The sequence below is a fragment of the Saccopteryx leptura genome, chromosome 2, assembly GCF_036850995.1.
Source record: "Saccopteryx leptura isolate mSacLep1 chromosome 2, mSacLep1_pri_phased_curated, whole genome shotgun sequence".
Lineage (NCBI taxonomy): Eukaryota > Metazoa > Chordata > Mammalia > Chiroptera > Emballonuridae > Saccopteryx > Saccopteryx leptura.
Genome location: NC_089504.1, coordinates 357,142,453 through 357,167,933, shown reverse-complemented (window position 1 = coordinate 357,167,933; position 25,481 = coordinate 357,142,453). Strand labels below are relative to the sequence as shown.

At 50.1% G+C, this 25,481-nt stretch overlaps 1 protein-coding gene across 8 annotated transcripts; it reads left to right on the top strand.

Moving 5' to 3' along the window:
- The first annotated feature begins 1,203 nt into the window (after positions 1-1,203).
- Positions 1,204-24,716, top strand: MTMR4 (myotubularin related protein 4). 8 transcript variants are annotated; one of them, XM_066364672.1, is made up of 19 exons: positions 1,204-1,225; positions 2,685-2,723; positions 6,471-6,560; positions 6,897-7,013; positions 7,531-7,613; positions 9,639-9,799; positions 9,890-9,986; positions 10,166-10,279; positions 11,085-11,281; positions 11,529-11,657; positions 12,056-12,167; positions 12,628-12,823; positions 13,067-13,252; positions 13,328-13,498; positions 13,624-13,778; positions 18,323-19,742; positions 21,572-21,682; positions 22,067-22,155; positions 22,448-24,716. In XM_066364672.1, the coding sequence occupies exons 2-19, from the start codon at positions 2,721-2,723 to the stop codon at positions 22,623-22,625; spliced, it is 3,609 nt and encodes a 1,202-aa protein (XP_066220769.1). In that variant the 5' UTR covers positions 1,204-1,225; positions 2,685-2,720; the 3' UTR covers positions 22,626-24,716. The 8 variants fall into 8 exon arrangements, with proteins under 8 accessions (XP_066220769.1, XP_066220765.1, XP_066220766.1 ...); XM_066364668.1 differs by lacking the exon at positions 1,204-1,225 and adding an exon at positions 1,386-1,499; XM_066364669.1 differs by lacking the exon at positions 1,204-1,225 and adding an exon at positions 1,749-2,035.
- The last annotated feature ends 765 nt before the right edge of the window (positions 24,717-25,481 follow it).

Here is a 25,481-nt window from a genome sequence, read left to right as displayed (position 1 = left end):
ATATCTGGGGCCCGGGCCGCTTCATTTTTTTTCACATACAGTACATTCACTTCTACAGAAGTTTTGGATCTGATGATATTCGCCCTTAGGAAAACATGGTGTCAAGGGCATGCAGCCTCCTGACTTCCTGTTTCCTGATTTGGGGAAAGGGCTATGCAGAATTACGCTCTGCGCTCTAGGAAGCCCGTGTGATAAGAGCATTGAAAGTGTTGAAATCTCTGTAAGCACCCAACACTACAGTACAGGCTGGGGATGAAAAAAGTAGTCCCTGCCCTGGAAGGATTCAGTATTTAACAAATATTCATTAAGCATCTCCTAGGTTGCAGACCGTGTTCTAGCTAGACGCTGGACGTAAAGCCGTGAACACAGGAAATCTTGTGTTCCTGGAATTTACTAACTGGAGTAAAAGTTCCCCTTGTTCTAGAAGCAGACACGTTACAACATTTTGGCTCCGAGGGCTGTAAAGCATTCAGGCCTCTTCTAGCTCCAGGACGGAGACTGAATCAACTGTTCGTGTCAGGATTAGTGGTGTCGCGGGGCCGCGGCGCCCTCCAGCGGCCACCCGGCCCGCTGTCTGCTCCGGCTCCCCAGGAGAGGAAGGGAGGAGCGAACCTGGCTCTCGGGAGTCCTCGTCCCACTCCCTTTCCACACTAGAAGGTGGCGGCTCGCTAGGAGCAGTCTCAGATCCAGGCCTCCGATCTCTCACATGGGAGATCTTCACCCAGGACTGACGGCACCACGCAGGTCATGAAGGGCGGCAGGGCCGGTTCGCCGATGAAAAGTGACGGTCGGAGGATCCCGTTAAGATGCAGAAGAGGGAAAACCCTGCCGCCGCCCGTTGGAGAAGACGGAGACGGAGCCTCAGGCCCAGCCCTCGTTCTTCTCTTAGCTTGCGGGGTCTCTTCTCCCTTTCCGGCTTTGGGACGGGACGACAGCAGCGAGACCAAAACGGGAAATGGAAAAACTGAGGCTCCCCCATAGGGGTTTCTTTTCGAGAAGCATTCCAAGGCGGGGTCGTCACCGGAAGTGGCTGTAAAGGCCTGTGCCCCTACAAGGCCCCGCCTCCAATTGCGCTACCAGTAGGCGACAGGCCTCTCCCACTTCCGGCCCCTGGAGCTTTAGCTAGCAGTCCCCCTTTTACTGCTCTCCCATTGGCTGCCGCAGGGACGCGCTGTGATTTCCCATTGGTCGCGTTCTTTCTCCAGCACCGCACCTCCTCCTCCAGGTATAGTCTGGCCTTCCGGCACCCGATAGGCTAAAGGTTGGGAAGGCGTCTGCCCATTTTGACCAATGAGTGGCGTGAAGAGTGAGGGCGGTGGCTGCGTGATGGGGCAGGGCGGGACTTGGTGTGGCGATTGGCCAGGGCGGGTACAGACCAGGGATACGATTGGTTGGGGATAGGGGCACCGTGGTGGGGTCGTAGCTGCGCGGCCGCAGCAGCTGCGGGAGACGGAAGTGGTGAGAGCGCGGCCTCGGAGGGTCGGGCGGACGCCGCCTGGGTGAGTCACCGTGCCCCGTGCACTGCAAGTCTTGGAACCGCAATTACCGCGTCCTGCCCGGCCCCGCCCCTACCCCACTGGCTTTCGTGAGCCCCGCCCTCTGTCATCGGGGCTCCGCCTCCGGGCCCTTAGGCCCCGCCCCTAGAACCTGGCACTTAGGCTTCCCTGCCAGCCTGACCCGCCCCCCTTCCCCCTCCCGGGCTAGATCCTTTAGGTCTAGGAACCCTGGGACTCTCAGGCTTGGTCCATATTTCTCCCTCCGTTTCTTCGAGGCTGCGTGCCAGTGGGCGGTGAGGCAGCACCTTCGGCTTGCCGCTTGCTGGCTCCCCCATGAGGAAGCGTGGGCTGTGATCAGGGAGGTGGGCAGGAGTACAGATGGATGCTTTCATCTCTGCACCCTTGGAGGGGGGGTACTATTGGACTGCCCGAGCTCAGATAGAAGGCATAAAAGAAAGTGTCAGTGAAAGCTGGGCCTCGCTCCCTAAGTGGGCCAAGCAGGCCCATCCTGAAATTTGTTGCTTGTGCCCATTTGACAGGTGCGTACTTTGAGGCCTGGGCTGGCCTGATTCTATCCCTGTTGTGTGGCCTCTTCTCACTAACCTGCACCCCACTTAGTGTCAAGTACATTCAAAAGGACCAGTCCAGCCCTGCTGCCTTCTGATCACAGATTGTGATCCCCTCCCTCTTGTCCTCTGCTCTGGACTCTGCCCCTAGTAAACAGGTCAGGTGGGTGCTACTCCCAGACTCAGAGACTGCAGAGCATTCCTGTGGATTCATGTCCGCACCAGGGCCAGAAGTGAGTCCTGGTTGAGCAGCCTCTGTCTCTTCAGAGTTGGCAGTTCTTTTGTTCTCCCACAAAGAACAGGGTTTGGAGTGTTTTCTACTTCTCCTTCTGGACCTGGGAATCAGGACTCTTGAATTCTGCTGAATAATCTTGGATAACACTCATTCTTGCTGCAGAACTTCATGGCTGATTTTATACCCTGCAGGATCACTTGTTGCTTTCTCCCCATGTTGCTCCCATTACCTCTGTCTGGCATGATGGCTTGTGGAGGGTCTGATTCTCCGTGAGGAAGGAGAATAGGGTTGTAGAGAAGTTCAGGAGTAGATGTATATATAGCATTTGTTGATTCTATGGTGATGTTAATGGTGTTCTTTACTTTACGTTCCCCTGTCTCCTTACAGTGAAAAGCAGGCAGCCAGGACCCTCACCACGGTAGAATGGTGAGTAGTTTCTCTTCCCTCAGACTTTTGTGTTTTCTGTAATCCTTGTGTCCTTCGTGAAGCTGCCCAGCCCCTCCTGGACCTTGAGCTCCAGGCTACTCTGTTCAGTTGCTCTGGACATAAGTTAAGGTTTCTTTAGATTGCAAAACAGCCAATATACGGCACTGGGACAGGGAGCCTCCAGAAGTCTTTTTCTGCATGTGTTGTGCCATGCTTTCCCCACACTGCCATTGGCTCTATTAGCCTTTCATAATGGCCTTTCTTTTGGGTCTCTAGTAAAGCTCTCTGTTCTGGTCTGAAAAGTCAAGCCTCTTTATCTCAACATCCTTATACTTCCTAATGGGCCCTTGAATGTTGTAGGTGCTGTATCAGGAGTGACTTCACCAAAGCTGTGGGGCTTTTCCAGCTCCAAGATGCTGTTGTCTGTTAAACTACTGCAGGCAACAGATGGCTGGATATATAGTAGAATAGCACCCTCAAAGGGCCAGAATATCTCTGTGGGTGGTGGAGGTGGTTTTGCTGATCCCCTGTATTTTCCATTAACTGTAACTGCGTAATTTCTCTCTAAGCCTGAAGTCTTACTAGTAAAACAGGATAAGGCTTACTTCTTGGAGAGTTGGAAGATTTTAGTGAGATAAAGTTTGAAACATGTCTGGCTCATAGTAGATGCTTAATAAAATGTCAGAGTTTTCTCCCGTTCTTCCCTTCCTCTGAAACCTATTGGGGACCGAAAGCCAACAGGGTCTTTGCAGTTTAGATTTTGGGGGACAGAGGTGTGGGGAACTGGCAGTAAGCTGACAGTCTGCCCAACCCCTCACCTCTCTTGTTCTGTGAAGTTGCTAAAGGCTATTTTTTTCCACACCTTTCTGTTAGCTACAGTGCTGGATTGTTTATACTCATCCTACCCCCCATGTACCTGGGAAAGACTTGAAGCAAGTTTCTTTTTATCCTTTGTTTTGTGAAGTTAAGATGTTAGGTATGGTGGGGGTTTTCTGCACTTGGGAGAATTCTTGGGACACCTTGGAAATGTGACTTTGCTTTAATGGTCTCTTTGATTTGCTAATGGCTCACTTTGCCCTCTAAATAAAGCAGGTTGGGGAACGGAGGAGTGCTTTTTGCAAGCTATCTTCTGCCTGGCAAAAAGTTCTCCTGAGCCCATCCTATTTCTCTTTAGGTCTATTTTCTTAATTCCAGGCCGTTCCCACTCAAGACCTGAAATTACTAGCCACACTGGTTCACGGCAGAAACCCAAGGCCAAATTCAAACCCAAACCCCAATCCAAATTAAAGCCTTGGTTTCTGAAAGCTATCAGGCGCAATAAGTGTGGGATTCCAACCAGCTCCTTCTGTGACTCTTGGTGACGTTCTGAGCCTGTTAGCACTGCTCCTTATTCCTTGGCCCTCCACCCAGCTCCCACCGTACCCCTACCCTTAGGTTTCAAGTTTTGTTTTTGCATAGCTTCTGTGATCCATAGTTCTAGCTCTTCTCTATCTCAACATAAGAAATTCTTTCTGTTCCAAGAAAGATGTTCTTACCCAGAAGTCAGAGGATGTGAAACAAAGGAGAGACGGAATGGAAGCAGTAGGTTTGGGCAGGGGCCTTGTTGTAATACAGCACTCCGAGAATTTCTCTTTTAGGAGTGCGGAAGGTCCAACCTTGCATTAGCTCAGTGTCCATTCTAAGTGGCAAAAAGGGAGTGGGATTTAGTGAAGTCGGGGACTGGAGGACACTGATTGATACGGGTACGATGGGTGGTGGTTTTGGAGGGAAATGACGAAGCCTTGAAACTGGAAAGGGCATGAGATGGGAGTAGGTGAGCTCCATCTTGGGAATTCAGAACAGGTATTGAGGGAACTCAGAGGTGGGAAGGGGCACACGTCAGATTTGTGAAAAGAGGGGTGTGGGCGGCTCACCTGGGAAAATGGGAAATGAAAAGATGTAGGCATCTCACCTTCCCCTTTCACGCGGTCTGGGACAGTCCTGCAACCCAGATTCCCGAAAGCCCCTAAACGTCCCCTGATGACGCCCTCGCAGGCCGCTGAGGGGCTGCGGGAGGGAGGGGCCTGAGGTTGCGGGCGGGGCCCGAGGCCCGCCCCGCCCCGCTGTCCCCCCCTGCGCTGTTTCAGGCGCTCCCTGGCTGGGCTCCCCGCCCTTTCGCGCTCGTGCCGGAGGGCGGAGCTGGGCTCGCTCCATTGTGGACAGGAGGGGAGCAGCGCGCGGGAGTCGCGCCGAGGCCCTGTCGCCAGCGCGCTTGCCTCCTGGCCGCCGCGGCTGCACCTGGCGGGCTCCGCAGCCGGGATGCGGCGAGCGCCCGGGACTGGCGGGCAGCGCAGTGGCTCCGGGGACATGTGCACTGGCCCAGACCTCCCGCGACCATGAGCCTGACCGCCCGCGTCTCCTGCTCCATGCTCAGCTGCTTTGTAAGTGCCGGGGGCCCCAGCGCTTGCTGTACCCGCAGCCCCGCCCAGGGCCAGCCCTGGAGATTCCGAATTTCAGCCCATCCCCCTTGCTAAGGCCTGTGGCAGGAGTGGGGGTGGTTATTCCTTTCATTTCTTGGGTTTCCTTTGATCTTTGGGTGCTGGGGGTTGTCGAAGGCCGGGGATGGAAATTCTGTGACCCGTGCTGGTCCCGCAGCCACTGCCCTTGACTGCAGATCTCTAGGCCCCGCCCTGCAGGGGTACATCCCTTTACCTCCGCCTCTCCATCTTGGTCCCACCCGCTGCATTCTTGCTAGGGGATGTGGGATGTGGCAGTATGCCGTCTGGGATGTTAGGGGGCTGGTTGGGGAGCGGCGGATGTCTGAGCTGTCTCCCTGGCTCCAGTCCCCTCCCCCTTCCACCACTCCATCCCTCACCTAACACGACAGTCTTTTCTCCTTGACTGTTCCCCAGACAGCCTCTGTTCTCCATCTTCCCTGACTCTGCAGGCCTCCCCTCCTCCCCTCTGGTTCACTGCTCCTTCCCAGCTTCCCCATCTGTCCTCTCAGATGTTCCCACCCTCCCCTCCTCACCCCCTGTGGGTGTCTGCCGGCCTCGCTACCCTGGCTGTCCTTGGGTCTCTGTTCCTCCTGGGCCCGTGGATCCCCACTTCCCCCCTCCCTGGTGGTTGGGAGAGGAGTGACTTCTGCTTGCGTGTGTGGGTATCCTCAGGAATTCCCCTCAGATCAGCAGCCAGGGCCGGTGGCTTGGCAGGTGTTGGGGGCTGGTTAGCAGTGTGGGCCCAACTGGAAGATAAGCTCAGCTCCAAAATCCATCCTCCCTTTGCAAGCATCCATGAAGGCCCTCTAGAGGCACAGGACTGAATCCCCCAGCCCACTCCTTTGTCTCTGTCGCCCACCGGACTGAAGGTTCGGTGGCCTTAGGTGCTTTCTCCCCTCCTGTCTCTAACCAGCTGCCACGGTTGTTCCTTTTCCTCAGGGCAGCACTTCCCAGTCCCACTTCTGTCTTACTGTTTGTTATATTAGTCTTTCCTTTTCTTAGTGGGAATTTTTGCTTCTGCAGGAGATTCCCCTTTGACAAGTGTAGATTCCTAGTTCTTTGGCCCTTACTCTTTGTGGGGCTCACTAGGCTTGAGTACCCCCTCCAGCCACCCCTCCCACTGAGCCAGGTCTCCTTTCCCTCCTCTGGTCTCCTTTCCCTTTGTAAGTGTCTGTGGGATGTCTGTGGGTTTACTGAGGAGAGGGGAGCAGAGTGAGGCCTAATGGGTCAAGTGGAGCCTGGTGACTTAGGACCGAGGCCTTCCCCACAGGGTGAGGAGGGGCCCCCCAGCCTGGAATACATCCAAGCCAAGGATCTGTTTCCCCCCAAGGAACTAGTGAAAGAGGAGGAGAATCTGCAGGTAAGGAGGAGTTGGGGGGCCCAGGGTGGGTGGAGCTCTCAGCCTTCCCTCTCCCCAAATATCTCCAGGGGCCCTTAGTACTGGAGCTCTGGCTTCCTGCTCCCAGGTCTCTGAAGGACAGGGAGCCGGGCTGCATGTGCACTCTGGAGCCTTGGGCCCCAGGGAAGGAAAGGCAGCTCTCCTGTACAGCTGTTGCCTGGTTCCGGCACCGTGGAGAGGACTCTGCGGTCCTGCCTAGGCCCAGCTTCTCTAGAGCCGATCCTGCAGGTCAGGGGCTGGGGAGGGGATTGCGAGGGTGACTCCTTCTGGACTGAGGGTTCCTCTGCCCCTTGGCAGGTGCCCTTCACAGTGCTGCAGGGTGAGGGAGTGGAGTTCCTGGGCCGGGCAGCGGATGCCCTCATTGCCATCTCCAACTACCGGCTGCACATCAAGTTCAAGGACTCTGTCATCAACGTGAGTTCCTGTCTTGTTCTCTCAGAACCGAGCCAGAACCCTACAAGGTGCAAGGTGGGACTGTGCCGGTGCTCTACTTGATCATGTCTCCAGAAAGTTGGGGTTCCCTACTTTTTGTTTGTTTTCCTGCCTCATTCTCCCAGCGTTAGGTCTTCTGTCTCTCTTACCTACTGTCCCTTCCCTTCTTCTCTCTCTGACTCTGTTGCTGGCTTTTCTATGGGGCATAGTGGCGTTGTTGGAAGAGGGCCACAGTGTGTCCTTGGTCAAGTCACCATCAGAGGCTCAATATCCTTATAAATAATAAGGGGTGAAAGCACTTGCCTTGCAGGGTTCTTGTGATTATTAATTGGGATCACATATGTAGAGGGCCCAGCACAGTTACCGAGCGTATCACAGGCACTCAGTAAATGTCGGTGTCCTTGCTGCTGTTGACACACCCGCACCTGGGCTGGGGGGGGGGGGTGAGGAGTGATGTGGAGAGTGGGGACCTGAGCTTCAGTTGTCCCTTCCTCCAAAGGTCCCCCTCCGGATGATAGACAGTGTGGAGAGCCGTGACATGTTCCAGTTGCACATTTCCTGCAAGGACTCCAAAGTGGTGAGGTGAGGACAGAGGGGCCTCACTCTGGTCCTCACACCCCAGTCTTGCCCAGACCTCTCTGCTGCAGGATTTCCGTGGAGCAGGATAGGAAAAATAGTGTCTCACCTTCGCAATTTGAAAAAAAGAGGTGAAAACCTTGTCTGGGTTCGGAGGTCAATTTTCTGATCCAAAGTATTTTGACATGAAGAAATGGAGATAATACTTAGCTCGTGGGTTGTCCTAAGGATTAAATGAGGTAATATGTATGAAAGCACATAGAATGATACCCTGATTGTTGGATCATTTATTCATTAAACGTACATTTATCGAGCACCCTACTCTATGTCAGACTGTTCTAAGCACTGGGGATACAACAGGAAACAAATAGACAACATTTTCTGTTCTCGTGGAGTTTGTATTCCCTTGGGGAGACACTAGCAGTAAATACTAAGTGAGTAAAATATGTTATATCATGCCAAGTGTAAAGGAAAAAAAATATAGCAGGGAAAGGGATGTGGAGCGCTATGGAGGTGAAGATTGTAGTGATTTGAGAAGGCTGTACAGCAAAGATGACATTTGAGTTCAAGACCTAAAGAAAAAAGTGGTCATGTGGATGTTTGGGGAAGGGTGTGCCAGACAGAAGTGACAGGTGGGCTTGTAGCTGGCATATTGAAAGAATGGTAGGGTGGTTAACATTGCTGGAGTGGAGCTCACGTGGCTGAGGGTACTGGGGTATTAGACCCAAGAGGTCAGGGGGTGCCAGGCTGTCATGTGACTGGCTTTTACTGTGAGGGAAGTGGGAGACCCCTGGAGGGTTTTCAGCAGAGTGACATGGTCTGATTAGTGTTTTATAGAATCACTCTCACTGCTATATTGAGAATAGATGGAAGAAGACAGGGGCAGAGCAAGGGCCGAAGCTAGAAGACTAGTTAAGGAGCCATTGCAGTTAAGCAGGCGAGAGAGTATGCTGACCTGTGTAGGGCTGTAGCTTTGCTATTCTCAAAATAGCCAGAAGTGGTTAGATTTATTTTTTTTAAGTGAGAGGAAGGGGAGATAGTGAGACAGTCTCCTGCATGCGTCCCGATTTGGATCTATCTGGCAACTGCCATCTAGGGCTGATGCTCAAATCAACCGAGCTATCCTCAGTGCCTGGGACTGAAGCTGGAACCATTCGAGCCACTGCCTGTGGGAGGAGAAGGGGGAGAGAAAAGGAAAGGGAGGGGGTGAGAAACGTGTGCCCTGTCTGAGAATTAAACCCGGCACGTCTGCACGCTGAGCCCACACTCTGTCCACTGAGCCAACCGCCCACGACCCATGGTTAGATTTTTGAAGTTAAAGATGTCAGGATTTGCTTATAGATTGGATATGAGAGGAAGAGGAGCCTGGAATGGCTCCAGGGGTTACTGAAAGGATGCCCAGTTTAGAGCCCGCCATGTGCTCAGTCTGTAGGGATGCAGGAGACTCCACGTTGCCCTTCCCCTTCAGTGAGGGTCAAGTCTAGTTCTGAAGGAAGAATTATCATGTAGAATTATGGAAAGCCTTACCATTTAATACTCCAAGCACATTAAGAATAATAAAGGAAAGGTCTGGAATGAGTAAGCTGGGAAGACCTCAGGAAGAGGTAGGACTGGGACTGTCTTCAGAGTATCCGTAGGATGTGCTAGGCTGAGAGCAGACATATTGAGCAGAAGTGAAAAGAGAGGAGACGGGAAAAACGTGAGCAGGACCCCCTGCCTGAAAAAGAAGGTTTGTGTTAAGGAGGCATGAGAGATAACACAAGGAATAGCAACTTTCGGGGCCACGTGGTGGCCTTTAGATGTGATATGAGCAATGGTCGGACCCCATCGGAGGAGACGTGTCTCAAGGACGAGAGTTCTTGGGAGGAGAATAGTCACAAAGACAACTTACTTTTGAGTGCAGACCGGGGGCCCTGGTACCTCCTGCTTTGCAGCGTCCTCCTTCCGCAGCCTTCCTGTGGCCGTTTTTGACCCTTTTGGCCCCAAATCACACTTGTCTTTTGCTTTACTCGGTGCCTTCTTGCCTGGCAGGTGCCACTTCTCCACTTTCAAGCAGTGCCAAGAGTGGCTGTCACGGCTGAGCCGGGCCACAGCGAGACCTGCAAAGCCTGAGGACCTGTTCGCCTTTGCCTACCACGCCTGGTGCCTGGGGCTGACGGAGGAGGACCAGCACACCCACCTGTGTCAGCCAGGTGAGGGAGCTTGTCTGGATGCCCGTCCCTCCGCTCCCCCAGCCCTGGGCCTGGAGCTCTGGCCGCTGACGGGCATGGGGGCTCTTGCAGGAGAGCACATACGATGTCGGCAGGAGGCGGAGCTTGCACGGATGGGCTTTGACCTGCAGAATGTCTGGCGAGTCTCTCACATCAACAACAACTACAAGTGAGAGGGCGGGGGTGGGCGCCCGAACACAGTCCAGACCTAGGCCCCCCCATGTGGATCAAGCCCTGCGACCACAGGGAAGAGGGCTCCCAGACCCTTGTTCCACAAAGCCAACCCTGGGGACCTTGTTATTGCCTGTCTTGGATCAAGCTCTCTGATCCTCTCTGGTCTCTTCTCAGGTTGTGCCCCAGTTACCCCCAGAAGCTGCTGGTTCCTGTGTGGATCACGGATAAAGAGCTGGAGAACGTAGCTTCCTTCCGCTCGTGGAAGCGGATCCCTGTGGTTGTGTACAGGTGAGGCGATGTGGGGTGGAGACGGGATGTTTTTATGCAGCAAGGAAGGAGTCAAAAGTGGGGACTTGTGGGAGCAGGTGGACTGAGAATTAACACCCTGCAGGGAAGGAGCTATGAAATTATTTTAAAACAAAAACTGCCTCGGTTTTCTCTCTCTCAGGGATGAGGCTTTTGGGGAGCTGATTCACTTTCATTTTTGGGGGGATGTGTGTGTGTGTATAAAATATTGCATTACTATAGATAGAGGTTGGCAAAATAGCCCATGAACCAAATCCAGCTTGCAGCCTGTTTTATGTGGAGTCTGTGAGCTGTGAATGGTTTTCACATTTTTAAGGGATTACTTAAAAAAATAAAAATAAAACAGAGAGAAGAATGTGTTGACAGAATGGCCAACACCTGCAAAGCTGAAAATTTATCGTCTGGTCCTTTACTAAAAAACTTTGCCTCTGCCTGACAGAACGTTGTAACTAAGACAGAGTGAGGCAGGTGTTGAGGTTTGGCGCTGCTCTTGCTCTGGGCTCAGGCTTGTTCTCCTGCTGGGTGTTTGTACCTGGAGCCGGTGCTGTGCAGATTTGATGAGTCAAGGTCACCTTGGGACTAGACCCCATCCCATTGGAGAAACATGCATGACAGCGCTTTGGGAACTATAAAGCCCCCTAGGGACTTTTGTTTGCTCTTTTCATGGCCTGGGTGAACTGGTAGCCTCTCTTGGCTTTGCAGATGATGGTCTGGCCCCCTGGCGTCTCAGTGGTGGCCTCTGGGGGCTGTGAATGCCAAGGGCATGACAGTTTTCCTTTGCTCTCAGACACCTACGCAATGGGGCTGCCATCGCCCGCTGCAGCCAGCCCGAGATCAGCTGGTGGGGCTGGCGCAATGCTGATGACGAGTACCTGGTCACATCCATCGCCAAAGCCTGTGCCCTCGACCCCGGGACAAGGGCCACCGGGGGCTCTGTCAGCACCGGGAATAGTGATGTCAGCGAGGCATGTGACACTGACTTCGGTAAGGTGTGGGTGGTGCTGGCCCCCTGTGGAGCAGGTCCCCACTGCGGCTTCGTTGGCTTCCAGGGAGTCCTCAGTGAGAGGATGGGAAGAAGATGACAGCACTCGGGCACCCAGGTCCCTGCCGTTGGGGAGGCCGTGGGGTATGCGGAGTCTGCAGCCGTACCTTCTTCTGAAACGGAGCGCCCCGCCTAGTGGGGGGCTGGTTGGAGGGCTGACACGGGGTCTTCTCCCTGCCGTGTTTTCAGATTCCTCCCTGACCGCGTGCTCCGGGGTGGAGAGCACGGCTGCCCCCCAGAAGCTGCTGATCCTGGATGCTCGGTCCTACACGGCCGCAGTGGCGAACCGGGCCAAGGGCGGAGGTTGCGAATGCGAAGGTACTGCTGTCCTCGCGTGTCCGCAGGCAGCTTGGGCTCCAGGCGGCCGCTGAGAAGGGCCAGACCAACCTGGCTGAGAGTCAGGACTCCACCGCTGAGTAGCTGTGCCTGTGCTTTTAAGTCCCTTAAATCTGAGCTTTACTTTCTTCTCTGTAAACGGGGATGACACATACCTCACAACGTTGTTGGGGAGTTAGAGATTACGTATGATTACAGCTATTAGTGTATGCCACCTGAGGACCCAGATAACAAGGTGCTTGAGGTTTCTGGAGTGTGTTTAGTCCCCATCCTGGAGTGGTCGCCCTGCCTGGGGAGCTTTGCTCACTGGGACCGCCCTTGTCCTGCACGCCTGTTTCTGGGACGTGCTCTTAGGCGCCCCTTCCTTTCCACATCTGCAGAATACTACCCCAACTGCGAGGTTGTGTTCATGGGAATGGCCAACATCCATGCCATCCGGAACAGCTTCCAGTACCTCCGGGCTGTGTGCAGCCAGATGCCGGACCCCAGCAAGTAGGTGCTCCCTGCTCCACCTCGGCCCTCACCTGGTGCCTCGTGTTCTTGGGAGGTTGGATGGGGAAGTGGGGGGCGTGCAGGTGCAGCAGACCTGAGGGCCCGGGTGCGGTGAGCCGGTTCCCAGAACACTTCCTCCGCTCCTCAGCGGCACTTTGGCACAGCCGCAGGACATTGGGTTCCTTTTGTTTGGATCAGTTGTTCTACTCAAAGTACACAGAGCACCAGAGAAAGAAGTAGCTAAATGTGCATGTGATGCTGCCCAGTTTCGCTACTGATCCTGAGTTCTTGTTTGCCTCAAGTCCTGGTTTCCTGCTCTCTCTCGGGAGAAAGGCCCGGGCTGGGCTCTTGCTTCAGCCCCCACTGGACCCTTGGTTAGGTGTGGCTGGCCGTGGGCGGTGGAGAGACCCGTGTAGCCTCAGTGCTTTTTGTAACCGACTTGATTTCCGCTCTCGTGCAGCTGGTTGTCAGCGCTGGAGAGCACCAAGTGGCTGCAGCACCTGTCGGTGATGCTGAAGGCCGCTGTGCTTGTGGCCAGCACCGTGGACCGGGAAGGCCGGCCGGTACTGGTGCACTGCTCCGACGGCTGGGACCGGACGCCGCAGATTGTAGCCCTGGCCAAAATACTGCTGGACCCGTATTACAGGACGCTGGAGGTACTGAGCAGGTGGGCTGGGGTGGGCTGGGAAGGAACGGAGGGAAAGGGGGTGGGGGGAGGTGCTGCCTTTGGGATCTGTCCTGAGGATTTTTACCAGAGGCCGTTGGTGCTTTGAGTCCTCTTCTACGTTCATTCCTGTTCTTTTGTGAAGTTGGCAGCCTCTTGCTGCGGGTGTGCCCTGGGGAGTAGCACACTAGCCTTGCCAGAGAGGCCCTGTGCTTGAACTGTGTCTTCTTTTCAGGGCTTCCAAGTATTAGTAGAGTCTGACTGGCTGGATTTTGGACACAAGTTTGGAGATCGCTGTGGCCACCAGGAGAATGCCGAGGACCAAAATGAGCAGTGTCCTGTGTTCCTCCAGTGGCTTGATTCTGTTCATCAGCTGCTCAAACAGTTCCCCTGTCTGTTTGAGTTTAACGAAGCCTTCCTGGTAAGTTCTAGAGCCTGTGACCTGGATGGGGGACGGCAGCGGAGGCCCCCGGGTGCAAGCTGTCTCGCCCTCTAGGTCAAACTGGTGCAGCACACGTACTCCTGCCTCTACGGCACGTTCCTGGCCAACAACCCCTGTGAACGAGAGAAGCGGAACATCTACAAGCGGACCTGCTCTGTGTGGGCCCTCCTGCGAGCTGGCAATAAGAACTTCCACAACTTTCTCTACACGCCTGGCTCAGACATGGTAAGCCTGAACACCCATCGTGTAGGTGCTGCTTACAGACCTGGAGGGAGAAAAGGCCGAGTCGATGGTGAGGACGTAGGGCCTTGGACATCGCACAAAACACTGGTATGGGCCTGCTTCCCTAGGTCCTGCACCCCGTGTGTCACGTCCGGGCTCTGCACCTGTGGACAGCTGTTTACTTGCCAGCGTCGCCTCCATGCACACTCGGGGAGGAGAACATGGATCTTTACCTCTCCCCCGTGGCTCAGAGCCAGGAGTTCTCTGGTCGCTCTCTGGACAGGTGAGCTTGCGCTTCTTGCTCCCTTCTCTCTGCCAGGAAGGCAATAACGTCTTTGTGTCTTACCTAAATGTTCTCTCTCTCTCTCACTCTGTCTCTCTTTGTACCTTTTTTTTTTTTAAAAAATTGCAGTTTACATTCAGTATTATTTTGTATTAATCTTTTTAAAAATGAGATATTTAAAAGCAACTTCTTGAGTTGGTTGAAGGAGAACCTTGCCCCAGGCCTTGTAGCTGGCCTGGATTGCACAATGTGCATTGCAAGGTCCTTGCTTCAGAAGGGTCACCTTGTTTCCTGGAACTGCTATCTCCCTTCTCCCTGTGACATGCCCAAGCAAGAAAGGGAACAGGACAGAAAGGACAATTTCAAAAGCTTTGTGGGAATGATCTTTTGTTCACGGATAGAAGGCGTAGGGAGCTTGCCATCTCAGTGGTAACCTTTGCTGTGGCCAGCATTACCTTCCAGAAACTTCTGACTCTCAGGGAAATGGGCTCCCAGAAGCAGCGCGGCCTTCATATTACTTTCTCAGAAAAAGGCCAGAATTTAAAAGGAAACATAAAAAGTAAAGTTATCTTCTAGTTGAATATTTGGAGGGAAGTAGGGTGAAGGTTGTTTAAATTATAAGAGTTATACATGTTCCTTATTTAAAAGGAAGTCAAATAATGTAAAAGTAGAAAATAAAAGTCCTCTCTCCCTGCCCCTGCCCCCACAGGTACCAGTGCTAACACTTTAGTGCCTGTCTGTCCAGATCTCTTATCTCTGCAGAGCTATGTCCACACTCACACAGTTATATAGAAACATTTTTTTTTTTTTGTATTTTTCTGAAGCTGGAAACGGGGAGAGACAGTCAGATAGACTCCCGCATGCGCCCGACCGGGATCCACCCGGCACGCCCACCAGGGGCGACACTCTGCCCACCAGGGAGCAATGCTCTGCCCCTCCGGGGCGTCAGTCTGTCGCGACCAGAGCCACTCCAGCGCCTGGGGCAGAGGCCAAGGAGCCATCCCCAGCGCCCGGGCCATCTTTGCTCCAATGGAGCCTCGGCTGTGGGAGGGGAAGAGAGAGGGAGAGAGGAAGAAGAAGGGGAGGGGTGGAGAAGCAAATGGGCGCTTCTCCTGTGTGCCCTGGCCGGGAATCGAACCCGGGACTTCTGCACGCCAGGCCGACGCTCTACCACTGAGCCAACCGGCCAGGGCCAGAAATATTTTTTAAAATACAAAAAAAAATTATATTTTGCGTATTGTTCTGCAAGTTGTTTTTTCCCATTTTGTGTTAGACTGTCCCCTCATGACAACGTAAAATTGCTTTATTGTTTTTAGTGGCTGCATAATAGTCTAACATTAGAGTATATTATTATTTGTGTAACTAATTTACTATTGGTCATTTAGGTGATTTCCATTTTTGTGTTACTACTACAAGTGTTTTAGTTATTGTTATATGGTATCTTGTTAAAAAATTTGTGGTACGATACACATAATATTTACCACGTAAACCATTTCTAAGTGTACAGTTCAGTAGTATTACCTTATAGGTATACCTTCGCATTTGTGCTATTTCCGCCAGATAAACTCCTGGCAATGGAAATGCTGGGTTTACAGGGTATGTAGTACGTACATTTCAAATTTTGATCTTTGTGTACTGGCAGAAAGTTTCTAAAATTAAAATATACCTTATGTAATTGGTTGACTATTATGAAGGAAAACAAAGAAACCCCTAAATTATCAGTTTTAGGGTTTTGGCGATATACCCATTGTCAGGGGCACATGAAAAGGCTTCTGGAATTCTGTGATTTTTTTCTCCTTTCCCAAACTATGCAGAAAGTGGGTATAGTTTCATAAGGTTACTTTTCTAGGGAGAAGGGCCAGAACTTTTTATCAGGTTCTCAATAAGTTCTGTGACCCATTTAATATCACTGCCTTAAATCAATATAATTTTTCACATCAATAAATGTTTCTTTAATACCTATAGGTTGTCTGGTGCTATACTAGGTTTTATGGGCTATACTAGTGGTCGGCAAACTCATTAGTCAACAGAGCCAAATATCAACAGTACAACGATTGAAATTTCTTTTGAGAGCCAAAATTTTTAAACTTAAACTATACAGGTAGGTACATTCCTTATTGAGGTAGCGCCTGCACATAGTATTTTGTGGAAAAGCCACACTCAAGGGGCCAAAGAGCCGCATGGGGCTCACGAGCTGTGGTTTGCCGACCACTGGGCTATATACCAAGGAAAATAGATAGTTAAGATACTTTGAAAAGCTGTGAGATACGATATAAGACAATTAGAGAGCAACTCTTAAGTCAGCTTCTAAGCAAATAAGAATATGTATAGTTCAAAGCTGTTAGAGAAATGAGAAGTAAGAAAGAGTCATTTGGTGACTGTTTACCCAGAGGACTTCTCATGGAAGACCAGGTGGAACCATGGCTCTTGTGTACTCTAGTATCTGGCTCAGGGTCTGGCACGTGATAGTAAATACTTAAATGAACAAACAAAAATGGAATAAATAGAGTTGTGAGCTTGGTAACAAGGTTAGTGAAGAGGGGGCCAAAGGGAATTGAATGCATGAGAGATAGTTCTATTAAAAAGAAGAAGCTCTCGAGCTGGCAGGGGTTGGTAAAGGGCTGTTTTGAGTAATAGAAATAAATAAATAGAGGATAGTTAATTTGAACATACACTGAGTTTATTTTGATTCAGTTGTCAATAGTAAATCATTGTAGAAGACATTGTGGCCTGGTGACAATGGGATTTTGGGAAAACTAATTACTGAGCTTGGCAGTTGGAGGCACAGAGACCAACAGCACTGTTGTAATTCGAATATAAGGGGAAGAGTCCTTGGAGAAGATAAAGACTGAATTCAGGGATGTTGTAGACATTAGCAGGCTATGGAGTTGATTGAATGTTGGAGGGTAGAAGTGAAGAGGAAAGAGGACCAACGGCAGGTCCCAAGTTTCTGAGCTTAGAACCCAGGAGGACATCAGTACCACCTATAGACATCGAAAGCTGAGGAGTCAGTTTGGGGAGAAGGGAGATACAAGCAGGTTGGGACTGAAATGTTAGTTGACCGCAAAGGGGGAGGGCTGGATCTGAAGGAATAAGTGGTATGAAGGCCTGAAAAGAGATGGTTTCTTTAAAGGCTGACTTGATGTAGCTTTGGTTCTACCTTTTCCTAGATTAAAAGTGGCCTGCCTCTTGCCTCTTCTTCCATTCAAGTCCAACACATGATTCTGTACCCAGCTGAAATCCTTCCCTCTGTGTAGCCTTCCCCGACCACCCTAGCTGGATGAGTTCTCTCGTTGTTCCAGACTCCTCAGAATTTATCATCTCTGCCAGTGTTATTTTATTGATCAAACCTTGGGTGCACGTAGGAGCCCACTGTGGAAGATGGTAGACTGTCCATACTGTGAATCTGGTTAAAGAGCATGGGGGAGTTATTCGTATTCTTTTGTCTACTTCTCCTTTTGCATGTTTGAAAGTTTCCATAAGAAAAGAAAACAACAACTAAAAACTAAAAAGTTGCCAGGCCGGGGGACTCCAGGGACTGTAATCACTGCTATTGCCTTCCTGGAATTTATGCCACACAAAAAAATCCAAATTGATTACAAAAGTCAAATCAAACACTAACACATCTTTCAAACATAGTAAGTTTTGAAAACCAAACTTAGGAAAAGTCAGCTTATACTGTAATTCTATCTTCAGGAGATCTTTCTGTATGGCTGGACTGAGGTATCCGAAAATAGGAGCCAAGTGATGTCTATGCTGTTTCCTGGCAACGTTTTCTGAAGTTTTTGTTGCTCTAAGGACTTTCGTACTGTGTTAAAAATTCAGGGAGGCTATTCTGAAAATGTTGCACATCTGGCACACACAAATGCCTCTAGAACTCTTTTGAGTGCTGTATGTAGACTAGAAGTTTCCATGGTGACTCAGGAGCAGAGTACTGTTCAGTGTTGTAAAAAGCTGTGATCGCTGTTACTGTGATCGAGGGGTAATTTATAAGTTATAAAAATGAGTTGTAAGTGTAGTCTTAATAAAACTTGTGGTTGGTTGCCTATATTTTAAATCAGAGCATCTCTACAAGGTATAATGTATTGTCATTTTGTGGAGGAAGAAACCAAGTGTCTGAGAGTTAAATACCTTCCTTGTAATCATATAACTAATCATTGTCACAGCCAGTGTTGTCTAGCTCCAAAACCCATCTTTCTGTCTTACCGAGTGTGACAGGCAGTGGAACGGTAGGGAGGCAGTTACCACCCGGGAGTGGTTAAGGTTGAGCATGCGGTGGGTTGCAAGGGGAGCCACGACTCCGGGGAGCTGTGTAGAGTGAGGACTGATGAAAGCTTGGGACAGAGCCTGGCTTCTTCAGGACAGTTCATGTCCTACACTTTTTTGCAGAATAGACTTTTTTTGCAGTGAGCATTGGTTGTTTTTAATCTTCAATGCCATTATTTCTTGTGAATTCTATCTTTGAAATTGCTTTGATGACCTGATTCTATATATTGGATGTGGCTCCCGTTTCATGACCTAGAGGTGTTGTGTTGTCATTCCAGATTACCTAAAACCAGATCTATGGATAATCTTCTTTCTGCCTGTGACACAGCCAGCCCTCTGACGCGCACATCCAGTGACCCGAACCTGAAGAACCACTGTCCGGAGGCCAGAGGAGGCCTGGAGCCCTGGCCCAGCCATCCCGACGGGACGGAGACGGCCTTTGGGGAATGTGGGGTAGGAAGTCCTCAGCAGACTGCAGGAGAAACGGGTCTTTCTCCCCCTCTGCCCAGCAGCCAGAAAGACTACTTGAGCGATAAACCTTTCAAGAGTCACAAAAGTTGTTCTCCAAGTTACAAACTACTTAATGCCACAGTGCCCCAGGAAATGAAGGGCGACACCTCTGATCCTGAGATCAAAGTCCTGGAGGAGACCTCGGCACTGGCACCGGCTCCGGCTCCGGCTCCGGCTCTGGACCTCCCTGCCCAGGACGAGCTGTGCAGGACTTTAGATGGCACAGAGGAGGCGCCCGAACGTTGTCCTGAGAAAGCCGCCAGTGCGGTCTCTCAAGTCGTTTCCAGCAAGTGCGGCGGACTTTGTGATTGTCCTGAGTCTTCCCAGGGCTCCCTTCCAGGTGCCCCCGCACAGGCTCAGCTAGACCCTGTGCTCGGCGTGCCCCCCGGAGCTGCTCGGGACCACAGTCGTGGCTCCCTTTGCAACCCACCGCGTGCTACCTGCCACACTCCAGGCGCAAGTGCTGACTGTCTCAACCAAGACTCCCCAGGGTCTGGGGCAGGCGCCCCCCAGCAGGAGCCGCCCAGTTCTGTGCCAGCTCTGATACCTGGGGAGGAAGACACAAGCAAGAGAGGGAGTAATAGGAATGGGCAGTTATTGGAAAATCCTCGCTTTGGGAAAGTGCCATTGGATTTGGCTCGAAAGCCAATTTCGCAGAGCCAGATCAGTGAGTTCTCTCTTTTAGGGTCCAACTGGGACAGTTTCCAAGGGATGGTGACTTCGTTCCCGAGTGGGGAGACCACCCCTCGGCGCCTGCTTTCCTATGGTTGTTGTAGCAAGAGATCAAGCAATAAGCAGATGCGGGCGACGGGGCCCTGCTTCGGGAGCCAGTGGGCTCAGAGAGAAGGGGTGAAGTCACCTCTCTGTTCTAGTCATTCCAATGGACACTGTACTGGTCCAGGAGGGAAAAACAACCGGATATGGTTGTCTGGTCACCCAAAGCAGGTCTCAGGTGCAAAGCCTGTTCCCCTGACCTGCCCTTCTCCAGTGCCTCCTCTCTACCTGGACGATGACGGACTCCCGTTTCCCACGGACGTGATCCAGCACAGACTGCGGCAGATTGAAGCAGGGTACAAGCAAGAGGTGGAGCAGCTACGGCGACAGGTGCGGGAACTGCAGATGAGGCTGGATATCCGGCACTGCTGTGCCCCTCCGGCAGAGCCGCCCATGGACTACGAGGATGATTTTGTAAGTGTTCACCTCCTGCCACCCATCCACTCATTCTGCCCACCAGCCTTCCATCCATTCAACATCCATTCATTGGCTACTTGCTGTGTGCCACTATTAGGTGGTTGGGCTGTAGGCTAAAACATAGAACGTGCTCTCAAGGTGCTCACTGTCTGTTGGGAGAGACAAGCAAACAATTAGAATGGTTATTTCTTAAGTGTTACTTGAGGGAGGCTTCTAGTGTTGGGGGCCAGGGTAGGGTGAAAGGTCAAGGAAGGTGTTCCCGTGAAGATGATGCTTGAGCTGAGTGATGAAGACCATGTCATATTTAGCTTGGTAGAAAGTGAAAAGCAACTAACCATTTGCAGAAGCATGGAGGCAAAGTATTCCAATAGTGTGGCTTGAACAAATGGGTAGTGTGTGTGTGTGTGTGTGTGTGTGTGTGTGTGTGTGTGTGTGTGTTTGGGGTTTTTTTTGTATTTTTCTGACGCTGGAAACGGGGAGAGACAGACAGACTCCCGCATGCGCCCGACCGGGATCCACCCGGCACGCCCACCAGGGGGCGATGCTCTGCCCACCAGGGGCGATGCTCTGCCCACCAAGGGGCGATGGTCTGCCCCTCCGGGGCGTCGCTCTGCCGCGACCAGAGCCACTCTAGCACCTGGGGCAGAGGCCAAGGAGCCATCTCCAGCGCCCGGGCCATCTTTGCTCCAATGGAACCTTGGCTGCGGGAGGGGAAGAGAGAGACAGAGAGGAAGGAGGGGGTGGGGGTGGAGAAGCAAATGGGCGCTTCTCCTATGTGCCCTGGCCAGGAATCGAACCTGGGTCCCCTGCACGCCAGGCCGACGCTCTACCGCTGAGCCAACCGGCCAGGGCCTGTGTATGTTTGTTTATGTGTGTGCAGGCACACTTGTGCTAGAATGGTCAGGGAGGCAGTTGGGTAGTGTGGTTGGTGGGAGGTGATATTGGAGAGGTAGACAGGGATTGGGAAGGTCAGTTTGAGTTCTCTTATTGTTTGGATTCTATCCTGAAGACAGTAAGTAACATTTTTGGCCAGTAATAACATGGTTGGAGTTGTATTTTAAAAATACTGCTCTAGCCTGACCTGTGGTGGCGCAGTGGATAAAGCGTCGACCTGGAAATGCTGAGGTCGCCGGTTCAAAACCCTGGGCTTGCCTGGTCAAGGCACATATGGGAGTTGATGCTTCTAGCCCCTCCCCCCTTCTCTCTCTCTGTCTCTCCTTCTCCTCTCTAAAAATGAATGAATGAATGAATGAATAAATAAAGAAAGAAAGAAAGAATACTGCTCTAACAGTGGTGTGCCCAGTGGGTGAGGCAGTTGAAACCCAGGTTGGGAGGCTGGTAAGGATGTTTCGGAATAATCCAGGTGAGGGGTGATGAGGACCCTTCAGGCTTTGTGGGACATGCAGTCTCCTTTGCAGCACTCGGCAGAAGCAGCTGTAGACAGTAGTAAGTAAATGAATAAAGCTGTCTTCCAATAAAACTTGGTTTATAGGAACAGGCAGTGGGCTAGATTTGGTCTGTGGGCAAACCCCAGGTTTAGATGTAAGACCAGAAATAGTCTTCCCATACTGTGATATAGCATATTGGTTAAGAGCATGGGTCGGAAGCCAGAATCCTGGGTTCAAATCCCAGGTTTAATATCAATCAGCTCTTAACTTTCTCTTGGTGTAGTTTCATTATTTGTAAAATGGGGATAATAATAGTATACGTCATAGGATTGTTATGAGGAATTATTGGAGTTCGCACATGTAATGCACTTAGAACAGCGAGTGAAACACTGTAAACAGTGTTAGATGATGACGTTGACGTTTTCGTCTTTTCTTCAGACGTGTTTGAAGGAGTCAGATGGCAGTGATACAGAAGATTTTGGCTCTGATCACAGTGAAGACTGCCTTTCAGAAGCAAGCTGGGAACCTGTTGATAAGAAAGAGACTGAGGTATGTGCAGGCAAACATGGGCACGTATGCCAGCCAGTGAGTTCTCATGTTTCTGAGATGAGTGACATGCTGGAGACCAGGTGTTTTCTTTGTAGGCGAGTAGTGGCCAACTATAAGGACAGGCCTTTTCTTGCCTTGGCCAGATAGCTCAGTTGATTAGAGCATTGTCCTGAAGCACAGAGGTTGCTGGCTTGGTCCCCGGTCAGAGCGCATATAGGAACATCATTTCCTTTGCTCCCCTCTTTCTCTTTCTCTCACTAAAATCAATTAAAACAATCAAACAAACAGGTCTTGTCTTTCTTCCTGGGACACTCTCCTTGTTGTGGTGTTGCTCTTCTGCTTGGCTGACAAGGGCCTGGAATTTTTTCTTGTCCCTTCTGTTAGGTGACTCGCTGGGTTCCAGACCATATGGCATCACATTGCTATAACTGTGACTGTGAATTCTGGTTGGCCAAACGAAGACACCATTGCAGGTAGGATGTTTTATATGAGTTGGTATGGCTTGAAAACCAGTGAGGTACATCTATATGAATGAATTTGAATTAATCTGAAAATGGAGACATCACTATAGGAACTATTTCTGTTCACTCCCAACTTTCCTTTATTTACTCATGTAAGACCTTTTAGTGTACATTTGTTCTCAGCATATTGACTTTCATTTTATTTTAAAAGTTCCAGTGTACATCTAGTACTTTTTTGTATTAGTTTCAGGTATCCAGTGTAGTGGCATTTCTGATGAACTCTTCCCTCTTTGTGCTTTGGCAGAAATTGTGGGAACGTATTTTGTGCTGGCTGCTGCCACCTGAAGTTGCCCATTCCTGACCAACAACTCTATGACCCAGTTCTCGTCTGTAACTCCTGTTACGAACATATCCAAGTATCTCGTGCCAGGGAACTTATGAGCCAACAGCTGAAGAAACCCATTGCTACAGCTTCCAGTTGAATGCCGGAGGAGATGACCTGTCCAGTGATAGCAGGTTTGAAGGGAGAATCTGCTTCAGGTGTAGTTATGAAGGTTCCTTGGTGTGGCTCATGAAATCACAGAGCTCAAGGATACCATCTTGAGAAATCCTCATTATCATGAGACTGGCACAGAGGAACTCCAATTTGACAGGAGGTCCTCTACGGGTGAGACGCTCACCTTGGGGCAATGGTCCTGATCAGACCCAGAGTCTGGAAGCTTAACACTGAGTTGGTGACTCCAGCTTCTTTCTCCTGGGGGTCACAAGATAATGATTTCATAGATACTGCCTGGTGATGTGTGCCCCAAACAGCAATAGAAAGGCATATGTACAACCAAACTCCAAGTGATAACCAGATCCATCTCTCCTCCACCTTGAAAAAAGCAGATTATAGTATATAAGATAGGAATTCCTATCCTATTTGAAATGAACTATATCCTGTACCTCTGTGCTCTGTGTCTGTGCATGAAGGCTCAGTCTTTAGAGGCATTTCCTCTAGTTGCATTAGTTCTGTCTTTCTGTGGAGTTTGGTTTAAAGACTGGTTCAGCAAGCGGAGGTTTTGCTGTATTTTTCACTTGGCTCATCAGCCAGCCTCAGTGAATCTTCAGGTTAGGGGGACAGTTCTAGGGAATGAGACATTTTTGGGAGCAGAGGAAACCTCTGCGGATATTCAGTCCTGGCAAAAATCAGTTATTTTGAGCTATGAAGGCAGTAATCTGTGTTACTCAGTGATGGCTCTTGAGGTATGCACTGTGAAGAATAAGAAGGGAAAAGCAGAAATTATTCTTGTGAAATATTTGCTGATTGTGCCCTACCCTTCGCGCCTGACTTTTCCTAGTTGTCCTGGTGCTAACACCTTGCTCCTCGCCTGGCATGAAAATAAAACCATGGTTCTTTTTTTGTTGTCGTTCCCTTGCCCACTTCCCTCATGTTGTCCTTCCCTTGGCTGCCTCCTCTGGGTCACACTGCTTCTTATCCTGAACACTTGACACCTTGAGGGTAGAGTTTAGTGTTTGGTTTTTACCTCCTAGAATATGCTGTTTGGTATGTGAGGGTTTCAGTACAAATGCTGCTGTTTATTTCTGTGCACTTAACAATGGAACCCAAACAGAAGAGAATAAAGCCTTGATACCAAAATTGGGAGAGAAATGTGTCCGTTTGGACCAAACATTGTGTTTTCTTGTTTTGTTTTTTGGGTTTTTTTCCTTCTCCATCTTAATATGTACCCAGTGGCACTTAACCAAAAGATACAGTGATATAGCCATGTACTGTGGGTGGGGCAGATACAGTCTTCTTGACCTATAATGAAACCGCTAGGATTTCCTTTTTATGTTTTTCTTAATTTGTTGGTGTATAATAGGTAAATTACACTTAGGCTTATCCTGTTTTAAAACTACTATGGTAGCTAACTGTTACTTTTCATGTTGCTTCCTAGAAAAAAAATTTTTTTAAGTTAAAAAAATAACTAGGATCTGCATTTAGAACAAGAATCGTATTTGTCCTGACCTTTTCTTCAATCCTACAGAGAAGCATCTGTGCTTTTATACTTGCCATGGATGTAACCTAAAAAGTTTTGGCGTATTTAGGTCAGCCTAGCAGAACTCCTTTTGGTTTAAATGGAGTTGAATAATGGAGATTTTGTTTCTGGGAAATTCCTGAGATCATTGAAAAAGTAACAAACTATCCCTTGTCTCTGACACATAAAATTCTTTTAAGCATTTTCTCAATCATTAAAATTTACTGCCAGTTGTGAGTGGCTTTTTAATTAACCTGACTTTCATTGCACTTCACCCGTTTTCACGGGGAGTAAGATTGGTAAAGTTTGAGGGGACTGTATCTGTCTATTTCCTTTGGCTGTTTTGAGGGACTTATCCCATCAGTGAACATACTGCATGGCCTTGGAGAGAGACTGGGCTCTCAGCTCAGCTGTGTTCATCAAATACTCCTTTCAGAGCTCTTGTGGGTGTAAGTGACATGATGTGGCCAAAAATCCAAACTGTGCAGTTGCGTTGTGACAAACATGCAATGTGCTGTAAAAACTCAATACAATTTAAATAAAATCTCTATATTAGTGCTGCTTTGTTGGGTCTTTTTGTTCTTTTGATTTCTAAGAAAACATAGCGCGTACTCATTTTTTTCTCTGACCATGAGAAAGGACTAACAGATTATACCTCTTCCTCCCATGTCATTTTTTTTTTTAATGGACTTCTCTTTTGATCAACACAGCTCCTCTTGCTCTAATTTATTGCTCGAATAGGCAGTTGTCCTTATTGATACAGTGGAATTCTATCACATCTTGTGAGGTTTATTTCTCTTTAAAGTCTAAGATTTCGCCAGCCAGTTCGATCAGGCACACAGGATTGTGTCTATCTTCTGATTCCCTTCTCAAAGTCAGCTCAGTTCTCATCCCACCTTGAATAGATTGTCCTCAGCAAAATCTTGGTTTAAAAGTGTATTTAAAAATCAATAAAATGCTATCTAAAAGGTGAATTTGTTTACTCAGGATACTCCCCCACCATCACCATTTTTATTTGGAGAGATGAGCAATTCAATTGTTAGTACTAAGATGATCGAGTTAGGCCCCTCTGTTCTCAAGAACAATTAATTGACTTCTATTGCCAAGCGCACTTGTCCTCAATTCTAAGTCCCGCACCGGCCTCGATGAAGGAACGGAATCTGTGTTCCACGTGGATTACCAGGGCTTGTCTTTGCAGGACCTAACCCAGCCTGGCGGGCGCCAAGCCCTCACCGAGGCGGGCGGTCTGCGGGAGCGGGGCGGCCTCCCGCCGCGGTGCGCCCTGGGCCCATGCTGCCGCACGTGGCCGCGGGGGCCTCC